This window comes from Haplochromis burtoni, unplaced genomic scaffold (assembly GCF_018398535.1).
Source record: "Haplochromis burtoni strain Fernald_Lab_line unplaced genomic scaffold, NCSU_Asbu1 Contig_797, whole genome shotgun sequence".
NCBI classification, from domain to species: domain Eukaryota; kingdom Metazoa; phylum Chordata; class Actinopteri; order Cichliformes; family Cichlidae; genus Haplochromis; species Haplochromis burtoni.
Window position 1 is genome coordinate 88,277 of NW_024583158.1, and position 12,830 is coordinate 101,106.

The following is a 12,830-nucleotide window of genomic DNA, read 5'->3' on the forward strand; positions in this document are numbered from 1 at the left end:
TTAGACTGCTGATTTATTGTGGATGAATGATATTGTTTTATGATGTTATAAGAAATACTGTTTGCAGAAAGTCATCGCCTTATTTGTCTGATTAGAAGAGAACAGAGCATGCTGGAGTTTTCTGCCCCATCTCAGCAGGAGCAGATAAACAGGGAGCCAAGGTCGTAGCTTAGGCGCCGTGTGAGAGAAAAGCATGTGAATGTTTAGGCTTTTATGATAAGGTGGGAGGAACCAGAGGCTATAAGAGTTTGATTAATGCTCCACCATTTTGAGATCTGAGGCTGTCTGCATACAGTGTCCATCTCCCACGCGTGTGACTATTAAAATCATCGTTTGACTTAACCCGGCCGGACCAGTGTTGTTATTGTGGTTTTTTCTCTTGTCTCCATCCCCAATTTTGAACTCGTAACACTATCTTGGTTTATTTTCATACACTTGATTTATTCCTAGTTTTTTAAGGATGTACCAGCAGCCTTAGCACGCATTCAAAATGTTTTGTATTTAAAATCTGTGTAACTTTCCTCCAGATAGTAAAACATAAACATAATGGACAAATCTGAACCTCAGGGGAGTGACTTTATACTCTCTAATATCAAAAAGGACAAAGATATTGAAAATGAAATAACATAAAATAAAACCTGTAATATCATGAAAATTTTGGATGTAATTCATTTGCCTTTTTTTCCCACCTGTCCTGATTGGTTCTTTTGCCATCAGAATTGTTGTCTAAAGGCAAAGAAAGAAGTCCAACGGATTTACTTTACCAAATAGACCATCCCAGTCTTGCTGTATTGGTCTATTTGTTTCACCTTTGCTTTAATTGATTATTTTATTTTATTTTCACTTGCTAAACACGGGACAGACTTGACTGGGGGAAAGAAGGGGAGAAAGAAAGAGGGAAAGAAAAACAGCGGGGAAGAGGAACGGTGATAAAGGGCAAAAAACAAAAACCAACAAAACAAACAGACAGAAAATACAAATTTCAATCACCTGGATCACCTGCTAAGAAAGAAAAAAGAGAAAACAAGCAAAAAAAAGAACAATATAATAAACAACATCATTGCGATGATCTATGTGAATATAACAGTAAATACTAAATATTAAATATTATTGTGCAGCACGTAAGATCAACAGCGCACAGTGTGCTTTAAGGTAGGAGCCAAAAAGGGTGTAGTTTGTGTGTGTGAGCACCCGTGTGTACACCTGTGAGCATGAGCGCGCTTGTATTTAAAAGGTTCCTTCATGTAATGATCTGCTGGAGGGTGTGGGGAGTCACTCAGTCACTCAGCTGTGCCAGAGTGACCGAGCCACAGGTCGAGAGGCCGAGGGCACCCCACCCCCGAAGGAGCCCGAGCGAGCCCCAGGCTCCAGGCCCTGACAAGAAGCCATCAAGGAGTGAGCCGGTGCGTACCTGGATGCCCATCCCCGAACACAAAGAACCACCAATGCACCGATGCCTGAGGGCGTCTGCCAATGGCAGGGGGAGTGGTGGGGGGAGATGTCCCCAGAGAGGTGGCGTCTGATACCCGACCTGACATATAGACACAAACATACAGGCACACACAGACATAAATAGACACTGTACACACAATCGCACTCCCCACGCGTACTCTAAGCCCCAGGTCTACTTACCCTTGCTCCTGGAGGGGGAAACTGCACCCAGACCCAGGTGGTGTTACCCTTTTCCCTGGGGTGGAGAGAAGCAGACCGCCTCTGCAGCAGCAGGGAGGCCCCACACTCCAGACCCCAATCGGACGGCCAACTCCTCCTAGCCCCCCCGCCCAACAGGCAACAGAAAACGGGGGTGTGAAGACGCCATACCTCCCTCCACCCGCTCATATGTAGTGTTGATGCATGTGTGTTCTAAGGTGATTTAAAACCCAGGGGGCATGGAGCTACCTGCCAGAGAGCAGCAGGTAAGCGCATAGTCCCTCCTGATAGTAATTTGCTTGCACTATTCATTGGTTCCGGGATTCTTGAGCCTCGCATGTCCCACAGGGACACAGGTGGACAGGTGGACAGGTCACTAGACTGTCTCACGTGAAAGTCTTCTGACTATAATAAAAGTCTTACGAGTCCCACAAAGAGAGGAACATCTGATCACCCTAACTTTGAAGCAAAGCCAAGCATTCACTTGATAGACAGTCTTTCTTTTCTTTTCTTTTCTTTTCTTTTCTTTTCTTTTCTTTTCTTTTCTGTGTATGACGTCAGTTAGAGGGGATATTTTAGATGTTGCAATCTTTGACACACAGCTCAGGAAGCTCCACCCACCTGCCGTTACAAACTCATGCTTACAAGCCAATCAGGAGAAAGCTGACTTAAATGAAGGCTGGTCTTAACGGAGGGGTGAGCTGAAAGAGAATGGGGGACGAACTGAGGGAAGCAGTAGTACAGTGTCAGACAATTATTTAAAAGAAATTGTCATTGAAGTCCATACAGTCTGTTTTGGTAGAGACAAAAAAAGAACTCTGAAAACCAAAAGAGTAAAGTTTTGGAGGATAATTTAAATGGAAACAGACACTTATCATGTCTCTGTGGAAAAACTGCAGACAGGAGGAGTGTTTATTTTAAGGAAGGGGCACATTAATAAGAGAAGTGACAAGTTCCTAGCTTGTAAATAGAGAAGGGAGAGAATCAGCTTGAACTCTTCGGAGCATCAGTATGAAAGTTTGTCACATTTTGTTCTGCGTCATCTTCCTCCGTAAGTAAATTTTCTTCTTCTTCATATTTAATTTTCTCTCCTCTCGGTGTTTATTTGGTTGCTTTCTTATAAGAAAGTTGACCTCTAGGTTTTGTTCCCTGTTGAACCGTTTTAACCACAAACTGTTTCTGTCTTTCTCTGTTCCTGTGGTTACACATAGTGTAAGATCACTCAAATTTTGTTTCGTCCCACTGCCTTGCCCAGAAATGTTTTATCTCAGTTTGTTTCCAGTCAAATGTTTTTTCTATAATGTCTAAAAAAATTAACTTAAGGTTGCCTTTTCTCGCACAGACAGTTAAAATGCAGACTGTAGTCTTATACTAATATATCTGTATGGAAGTAAATAGTGCTGCTTCCTTCTTTCTGAATTATTCAGAGCTTGTAATGCAACAATCATTTTTCCATGACGTTTTTATTAAGCTAGTTAAGAACAACAGGGCAGCCAAGTAGTGTTAAACTGAAAAATCTGAACACTAGAGCAGCATCGTCAAAATGCCATAAACTCATAAACAAATGAAAGGTTGGTTTTCAAGAGATTAATTCTGAGTCTTTCTCAGCAGATGGTCTGTGTAAGTCTGTACAAAGTCTAATGACAAGTAAAAATGTAATTTAACTGATGTACTTTTAAATGTTGCACTCAAATAAAGTGTATAAGTATCTGTTTCCAGTTTTATTTATTTAAAATACTTTATCATTGGACTGCAGTGTTTTACATGATGGTAAGAATTGATTCTTCCTGTTTTCTACAGACCTGCAGGACGGAAACACTGGACTTGCCAACGCTGAAACTCTCGTCTATGAAGGAGTGGAAGGAGGAAACATCACAGTCAAATGCAAATTTGTGATCCTTGGAAGAAAGACATTGTTCTGCAAAGACAAATGTGAAACTGGAAACATTCTCATTGAAACACCTGATTACACAGCCCAGAGCGGCAGATACAGCATCAAATATGAAAAAAAAAATTTCTCAAAGGATATTGTGCATGCCAGCATCACACAGCTGAACAAGTCGGATTCAGGACGGTACAGCTGCACACTGGACACAAGTTTACAACCATGTGATTTCCAGCTTGTCATCACAGGAGGTGAGTAAAAAAAATCTTCTTCATGTCCCTGAAGATGTGAAAGTCTCAATGATCACAGTTACATATCTTTCAAATAACCTACATGTGTCATATTTACACTACACGTTTAGTTTCATGAGTTGTGCTGTAAACACACATTAACACCTATTACTCACATGCAGACAGAAAACCTGCTTCAAGCAGGATTATTATTATTCTGATTGTTTCTTTGTTCACAGCTTCAGACACTCCAACACCTCATGAGCCTTTATCAACATCAACATTTCTCTTATCAGCTTCCACAACAACAACAACACACTTCAGTTCAGGAAGCTTCACACCTTCATCAACCTCTCCTGAAACACCATCATCAGGCTCAGGTACATCATATATGCACATGTGAATGTGTGAGTGTGAATCAGTCTCATGTTTATCAAAGAACCTTCATCCATGTCCATTAATGACACATCAGCAGGAGTGGAAGAAGCACTTTGATTTATTCCTGAAGTATAATTATAAACAGTCACGGAGCAGAAATACACAACTCTGTTAAAAGTAAAAGAAAAAAAAAGTATTCACATTAAAATAGAATTAAAGTACCAAAAGTAAAGTACAAGAGTCATTTTATTTTAAGCTAAACTTCAAAGTTATCAAATAAAAGTAGTGCAGTATGGCACAACATCTGAATGAAGAACTCAAGAAGTTTAAACCACCGGGCATTAAAAGCTGAGTGAGAACATGCCTGACTTCATTAGAGTTTCACTACATGAGTTCTTAGTGGCAGACAAAGATGTTGTTGGTCCATCACTCAGCAGTTTCTCAGATTTCTTTCCATGAATTTATACAAGTATCAGTGTAACAGTTTGTGTGTCTTTAGTTGCATCAGTTAACCTTTATTGATTAAGAGAGTAACACTAAAACTCTGTTCTGCTGAGGTGCAGATAAGCTGCTTTACATGATTCTGACTCTGGTTCTTATGATCATCGTCTTATCAGCAACTTTGCTGATTTTCTACAAGAACAGGAAGGCCATTAAACCCAAAGGTGAGCCTACAATAAACACACAGCAGTGTTTCATCTTTACAGAGCACATCATACTGATGCACATTAATTTCCTGGAGATTAACCCGACATTACAGTTAATCTAAACTTATGCTGCAGACCTAGTCATCAGGTATGAATTTAACACCCACTGATCTCTGCTGCTGACAGAATAAAAACTAAAACTGACTCATGTACATTTTGTTTAAATTCTATTGTGTATTAAAGAAAAAGCTGAGATATTCAGTAAATGATCTTATAAAGTCAGTAGTGTTCCAGCCTGGCTTTAAACAGGTCAGACTATCAATTATGTTAAATGATGTTTGTTTTATGACCTGCATTTTCAGGACCTCCTGTGGAAACAGAGTATGCCAACATTACACGGGTGAGTTTTAGGAACTGTGAGACACCTGAGTTTCATTATCGCTTTGTTTGTATCAACCATCTGGTTTATTCTCCTTCTGCAGGCCAAGCAAGAAATAAGAGAAGGGCCCCCACAGAGGAAGATGGAAGTGTCTTCAATTTACACCACTGCAAAAGGCCCCCAACCAGATGGAGCTGAAAACATCGACCTCTACAACCTCACCACCTGTTCTCAGAACAAAGTAGATACAACTCGTTTCTTATTTTAAACTCTGATGTCCAAATCCAGGACAAACCAGTCTGAGTAATGAAGTAATTCATCAGTAGTCATGGATGGATATTATACTATTATTATGCCCTGTGGATATACTGTTGCATTTCTTTCTACCAGCTAATAGCAATGACTAGAAATGGCCAAATTCAATGCACAGGATTTGGGTCCAGTTTATTAGGTACAAACACTTTCGTTTTATTCATGAGAGATTTGTTTACTTTTTGTTTAGATATAACTTAAAGAGCAATTCAGAAAACATGGCTGAGGGTTATGTTTTTAAAGATTTCACACTCAAAATGTGGGTACAACTTATGTGTACAAGAAAGAATGATGTCTCAGGCTGTAGCTCCATAAACCTTTATTTAATTACAAACACGTTTTTAAGGGTCTGAAGGTTGATCTCACTTTTCTTTCAGGCTGAAGACGACATGAATAAAGTTAATTATGCTGAAGTGGATTTTTCCAACATTCCTGCCACCAACAACACATCCTGTAGTAAAACGGATGAAGTCGTCTACTCCACACCTCTGGTACATACCAGCCCTTCCAACCTCACCACAGATGCTTCACCTCCTCTGTACTCTGCAGTTAAGAAACAGTTTTAATGCTGTTGATGGCACTTTACCTCTCACAAAGATCAACAAGTGATTATAATTCAGACAAAACTGAATGTTCTTTTCTGTTTATTGCAAATATTAATGTGCTTTCAATCAGTTAATCTCAGGTTAAAAATGTTTCTTTATGGTAGTTGATAGTTTAGTTTAACTTAACAGAAAACTAATCCTGTTATTTCCATTAATATTTCCATAGAAACTCTGTAGGACAGATTTAATGAAACAGTTGCATAAAGCTCTGCAAACTGACCTGTGAGTAGTACATTGCATTTAGCTGTTGTATTTCCAGATAGTAATCCTATAACCAAGCCTGTGTCTGTAATCATGCAGCATTATTAGAGATCCCTAATTGTATTTTTTACTGTGGCTAACAGTCTGGATAGAGGTTTACCTCAAGACCATTCTGTCTCAACTCATGCTCCATAACTGTGGCTAACGGTGTGCATGGTTAATCATTTTAAAAGCATTTATTTTAATCAAATAGTAGTTTGTTTGTTTTTTACCAGACCTGAAAAAACTGATACTAAAAAGAAACAAATTAAGGAAGCTGCAAAACAAAACAAAAACAAAGAAATTGTTATTATATTATGTTATTATTCCAGTTTACTCTCACCAAAGCCATCCTGGTCCTAAACAACTTTTACCTGTGTATAAAATCACAGCAGAAATAAACTGTGACCTGCTACAAGCAGGTGGTTGACAAACTGTCATGGTGGCTACATCCATCTTTCATATACATTATTTAACCTTCAAGGACCTGACATCCACATATGTGGAAAATACATTTTGGGTTGTCGACATCAAAATACCCAATTTTGCTCTACAAGGGCCAGAGATCCACTTACGAGGACATTATACTGCCGCTGTTCTATCGAAATTTAAAACGAATGTCCTCTTATGTGGATCTCATTTTTCTCAGAAACAAAAATCAGGTATAAAAAAAAATAATCAGGTAATTCTTTGTTTTTACATTCATCAGGTCCCAATCAGTCTAAATAAGGCTCACATATCATTCACTTACACTGAGAGTAACTAAATACGTATTACTATATAATATTAATAATATTACATTATTATTTTTCTGAGATATTGCATTTGCACATATGTGTTCTTATTTAAAATTGGTTTTACATTTATGTTTTAATATGTGGGGATAGGTTAATTGGATAATCCAAATTGCCACTAGGTGTGAATGTGCGAGTGAAAGTGAGTGCGAATGGTTGTCTGCCCCTGTGTGACTGGCGACCTGTCCAGGGTGTACCCCGCCTCTTGCCCTATGACAGCAGGGATAGGCTCCAGCGCCCCCCGCGACCCTGACAAGGATAAGCGGAAGCGAATTGATGGATGGATGGATGGATGGATGGATGGATGGATTTATGTTTTATTGAACAATGTTAATGTATTTTTTATAGTGTTGCTGTAAAATAATATGTCACTAGAAGGATTATACTATTTAAATAAATAAAATGTAAGAATATTTTGATGTGTTTCAAGGAAATGAACGGTCAAAAGAAGTACATAACATGTGTTTTCTCAATAAAAATACTCCAAGTCTGGATACACATTTCTTCAGTGTCTGCATTGAAAGGCAATTTATTCTCCGATGTAGCTGTTGGGACTACAGGACCTGTTATCATACTGTAGAACTACAATACAACACAAGTGTGTGTGTGTGTGTGTGTGTGTGTGTGTGTGTGTGTGTGCTGTGTGTGTGTGTGTGTGTGTGTGTGTGAACTGTCACTGGTGCTGTGTTATCACATTGTATTGGTTGCAATGTTCCCTCTAAGCTGCGCACGTGCGCAATTGCGCACTGCTGGCACGGTCTCTGCGCACAGAAAATCTGCGTTGCGCACAAAAAAAATCTAACCTGAATTTAAATTAAAATTAAAACTTTAACAATTCTGTTTTGCAGTGTTAGTCAGTGATGGGCTGCTCCCATATGGGATTAGAACGATGCCACCTTATCCCATAGTCCAGCCAGTAATGCCTATATATGCCTATATATGCAGCCAATCAAGGTCGTTTACAGGCTATGACAGCGTCCTTATGCGCCGACACCGGTGTTTTAGCGAGCAAAGCGGCGTGGCTGACGTGGAGTGAAGCCACGTTAATGACAACGTGTACAACCATTGGAGATGTGAGCAGGACAGAAGGAAAAATTGACGGGAAAAGTGTGAACTTTATACCAGTTTTTAAATTCTGTTGATCGGCCACGTAAAACCAGAGTTATGATAAAAAAAAATGCAATGTTTGGTTTTCTTCCTGAATACTGTCGTTGTTTATATTTACTGCAGGAAGAAAAAACGGCATTTAAAAAAAAAAAAAAAAGGCTGGAAAGCACTCTCCACCTGTGAGCAAAAACAAACCCCACCCCCCTATCCCTTTCCTATTCGTCCAAAAAAGTACCATGTCGACCAATCAAAAAATTATATGGCAACATGGCATCTAGTTGTTAAGAAACGGGGGAAGTTTTAGGAGTGACAGCGGTGCTTTGAGATGTGAGAGATTTGAGACGTTTAGCGCAAATCCTGTGTAGTTAGTGTGTAGTTAGTGTGTGGTGTAGTCAATAGTTTTATTGTGTGTGTCAGAACAATGAGGCGACTGCTGAATGTTACAGGAGTTACAGGAGTGACACATCTCCTGTTGTCAGGCCTGCAGGTATCAGGCTGTTGTTCTCCTTTATCTCATAGTGGACAGAAATTATTTTTGGAGTGGCACAAATAATTTGCGTGGCATCAGATTTGATGCAGAACAGCTGATTGTTCTGTAAATAGTTTGAAATGTTTATTTAAAAATGCCTTGGCTGCATTTAAAACAAAATAGCTGCAAAAAACTTTGTTGTTTGCCAAACTCAGTAACTTTTTTGAAGAAGTAACTATATAATTAACTGCCCAGCATTGGTCATTATATACTGTATTTTGCAGACAGAGTTACAGGACTCTCTCCCAGACCACAGACTCATACTCATAATACAAGTCAGAGCTTTATAAAAAAAACTAAAAGAAAAGAAAGTTGTGTTTTCGAAATTGGAGTTCTACATACTACACAGGTCATGAATAAGATTTTTTTAAATTTTCATTGTAAGTGGGCTAAAGCAGTTAATTAAAAGTAGCCTAACATAAATGTAAAAACTGACAATGAAAACTGTCAGTTTAACCCTGCCTGGGCTGGCCTGACCTGCAAAGTTTAAGGTGTGCACTACACAATTTCCCCCACAAGGTTGTGCTGTTGAGTCAGATAAGTTCTCATGCAGAAGTGGCATAGAAGAAAACTGTTTGATTATCGCTTGTAGCTGATGTTGCACAATGTAGCAAAACAATTTAGCAGCAGACGGTAAGCCAACACATGTTGCTTCAAATTCTCTTATAATAAATGGAAATTAAAATTAGTTTAAACAACACAATTTCCATCTAATCACAGCAGAGATAGTGAAGGTAGATGAGTTTCAAAACCTTGGATAAGTCCAGTCTCCTGGAAAGAGGTTGGACTATATCCCAGTATCCCCTTGGCTTGCTACCAATACGTTGGTGTTTCTCCCTGTAGACAAGAGGGTTCCCTGAAACCTCTGGTCAGGTAATGGCCGGGCTTCTTGGAGTCCCAGGGTGGGGTGCTCCATCTGGTGACTCCCATCGTTTTGGGAGACTTCAGTGCTCATGTAAGCAATAACAATGTAACCTGGAGGGGCCCAATTGAGAGGAACAGTGTGTTCTGTTACTGAATTTCTGTGCAAACCACAGTTTATCAATAACAAAGACCATGTTTGATCATAAGGGTGTCCACCCTAGGCCAGAAGGTCAGTGATTTTACAATTGTATCAGCAGATCTGCAGCTGTATGTTCTGGACTCTGGTGAAGAGAGGGGCTGAGTGTGAAGCGGTGTGAATGAGAATCAGCACCTCCAAGTCTTAGGACACCTCAGTCAGAAGTAGGTGGAGTGTCCACCCCGGGTCAGGAACAAGTTATTGCCCCAAGTGGAGGAGTTCTTGAGGTCTGGTTCACAAGTGAAGACAGAGGATAGCAGGACATCCACTGACAGATTGGTGTTGTGGCTGCAGTGATGCCAACACCATACTGGTCCATCATGGTGAAGAGAAACCTGAGTGTAAAGACAAAGTTCTTGATCTACATCCCTGCCCTCACCTATGGTCACGAGCTCTGGGTAGTGTTTGAAAAAAAGAGATGGCAGATACAAGCAGCAGAAATTAGCTTTCTCAGAAAAGTGGCTGGCCTCCCCCTTAGAGATAGGGTGAGGAGCTTGGCTATCGGGAGGGGCTCAGAGTACAGCGACTGCTGCACATCAAAAGGAGCCAGTTAAGGTGGTTCAGACATCTGACAAGGATTATTATTATTTTTATAACTTTATTTCAGACATATACAACCTCCTGGGTGAGGTGTTCTGCATATCCCACCAGGAGGAGGTTCCAGGGCAGACCCAGGACATGCTGGAGAGATTATATCTGTCAGCCTGAACGCCTTGGTGTTCCCCCGTATTGGAGGTAGCTGGGGAGGTCTGGGCTTCCTTGCTTAGGCTACTGCCCCCATGACCCAGATAAGTGGAATTAGTTTTGCTGTCACTAAAGTTTAAAATTAACGCCATCCAGGCTTTGATTTCACTGAAACATTCTAACATAGCCTTTAATGAGCTGCCATCATTTCATTCGTATGTATGACCTCTGTATCTCTGACCTCTGATGGAGGAATCCAGACAGTGAACATCCAGCAACATCAGTTACAATGTGTTTCCTCAGCACACTTTAAAATCAACTGGGTTGTACGAGCCATTTATAAATAAGGGCGTTATGTCTCAAACAAGTGACAATTTTCTTACAGAAAAGATGAACAAAAATGTGCGTTTGAACTTTACAAAGCACAGGCTACACAGCCCACTTCTCCTTAATGCGCGTTCACTTTCTATATGTTAAATACAACTTCTGCTTCTACCCTGAAACTCAAACTTTACAACAGGTCATGGCCGCAAAGTATTCTGTAATTCATTCCCTCACATATAAGAAGATGAAACACCACATTTTTTTTACCTGTTCTGCTTTTTCTTATTTTCTGTCAGACGCACATTCTTATAATACTCACATTCAATATGGCCAACTGAGAACCTACCTGATTATTTTTGCTGACCATGTCCAGCTTTATGATCATAATGTACCTACCATCTGATGGTTCCTTCAAGTGAATAAAGTGCAGTGTCACGAAACTCAAATGACTTCAAACTTGTTTACTGAAGATGAAAGTGAGTTAACTGTACTCAGATGATCTTAGTACAATCTCAGTACAATTGAGTAATAAAGTGAGTGAATAGATTTTTGTTTGAAATTTTCTATTTTGATGGCTCAAAACTTCCTCTCTGTCAGTGTCAAAGCTTTTTTTAGTAGTCGAGTTGCTTTTAGATGATGCAGTGTTTTTGGTTTCACACGAAACTGGACTACAGCCAGACAGCTAAATTAAAGTGAATTTGATCAAGTCTGAAAAGTCTGCTCTGTGAGACGCAGGTCAGACTTCTAGAAACCAAAAGAATCAACTTCTGGAACTTCTGAAGGACGATTTAAAAGAAACCCATAAATAAATGGACACTTAATCTTTGACTCTGTAGTAGAAAAAAAACCATCAAAGCGCAGGAGTGTGAATTTGAAGGAGGGACTGCGAGGATAAGAGAAGTTAGAAGTTCCTTGTTTCCAAACAGAGAAGTAAGAGAAGCAGCATTAAACATTAAGCCGTCAGAACCTCGAGATGAAACTCTGTCACATTTTCTTCTGCTCCATCTTCCTCTGTAAGTAAATTCTTATTATTTCTGATTTATAAAAATGTTTGCAGGTTTTGCACTACACTAAAGAGTGCTGAAAGCAGAAGCAGAGGCTGTCTGTGAGTGAATGTCCACAGCTGGATGCTTCCATACTGAACCGCGGTCACAACATCCACACTTAAAAAAAAGTTTGTGCGCCTTCAGCATTTTGTACGCTACAATATGGGTTCGGTATTCATGGTGGTTTTAGGTGCACCTCGTTAATTCAGCAATCTATACTCCCGAACACATCAGAATGTTTAAAAGGCTGGTTCAGTTTAATTTTGTTTTCTTAGGATAAACATCTGTAATTACTTTGTTGTTCTATTTGATGCAGTGTTTTATATAATTCAGGCTAACATCATGACTATAAGGAAGCTTTTGATTTTTTTTTTAATGTCAAAACAAGTTCAATTTTTCATCAGCAAATTCTACAAAATTTATTTATCTATCATCTAATTTCTTTATCTGTGGATTTTCAAATACCTCACTACACACAAGTCAGTGGGATAATACTATGATTTTGATGCAGCAGTAACAGAATTACAGTATACTTTGTTTGAATGAGGACATACCCACCACTTCAAGTTTTCCAGGTAACTTCTGGCTTTCAGTAGAGAATAAAAGGTCCTGGTCTTGGCCAGTAAGTCACGTTTCTGTGAAAGCTAAACTGCAGCAATGTAACTGTGGGCAAAAGACAACAACATTATTTGTGCCTTTTTACTAAGTTCAAGAGGAACAGCACAGCTTAAATGTTAACAGACTGAAAACTGAATATTAAGCAACTATTTCAAAAACATGAAAGCAGATCAATTTCTTATCACAAACAAATAAAAGGTCAATTTTTAAACTTTTAACTCTGAGCTGAGCTGTTCTTCAGCAGATGGCTTGTGTCGATGTCAGGAAGAAGCAGGGTGATTTTGTTCAAATGAAAAATATAAAGAGAGTGAATTTAAATGAACTACTTTAAAATGTTGTTCT

General features: G+C 39.4%; 2 protein-coding genes across 3 annotated transcripts in view; both read left to right on the plus strand.

The window, feature by feature from the left end:
* Positions 1-2,369: 2,369 nt before the first annotated feature.
* Positions 2,370-7,280, plus strand: LOC121811833. 2 transcript variants are annotated; one of them, XM_042215694.1, is made up of 7 exons: positions 2,370-2,701; positions 3,451-3,786; positions 4,005-4,145; positions 4,707-4,808; positions 5,153-5,190; positions 5,273-5,410; positions 5,859-7,280. In XM_042215694.1, exons 1-7 carry the CDS (start codon positions 2,662-2,664, stop codon positions 6,045-6,047), a joined length of 984 nt encoding a protein of 327 aa, XP_042071628.1. In that variant the 5' UTR covers positions 2,370-2,661; the 3' UTR covers positions 6,048-7,280. The 2 variants fall into 2 exon arrangements, with proteins under 2 accessions (XP_042071628.1, XP_042071629.1); XM_042215695.1 differs by having other exon boundaries at positions 4,761-4,808.
* Positions 7,281-11,544: 4,264 nt separating this feature from the next.
* The window catches only part of LOC102306303, a 34,021-nt gene continuing 32,735 nt past the window's right edge, over positions 11,545-12,830 (plus strand). The window contains exon 1 of the mRNA XM_042215696.1: positions 11,545-11,837. Within this exon, the coding sequence (XP_042071630.1) occupies positions 11,798-11,837 (40 nt within the window). The 5' untranslated portion in view covers positions 11,545-11,797. The remainder of the gene's footprint in view (positions 11,838-12,830) is intronic.

Coding starts and splice junctions, on each gene's coding strand:
- LOC121811833 (XM_042215694.1), top strand. CDS start 2,662: ATGAAAGTTTGTCACATTTTGTTCTGCGTCATCTTCCTCC. Junction 3,787..4,004: donor CCAGCTTGTCATCACAGGAG/GTGAGTAAAAAA, acceptor CTTTGTTCACAG/CTTCAGACACTCCAACACCT. Junction 4,146..4,706: donor AACACCATCATCAGGCTCAG/GTACATCATATA, acceptor GCTGAGGTGCAG/ATAAGCTGCTTTACATGATT.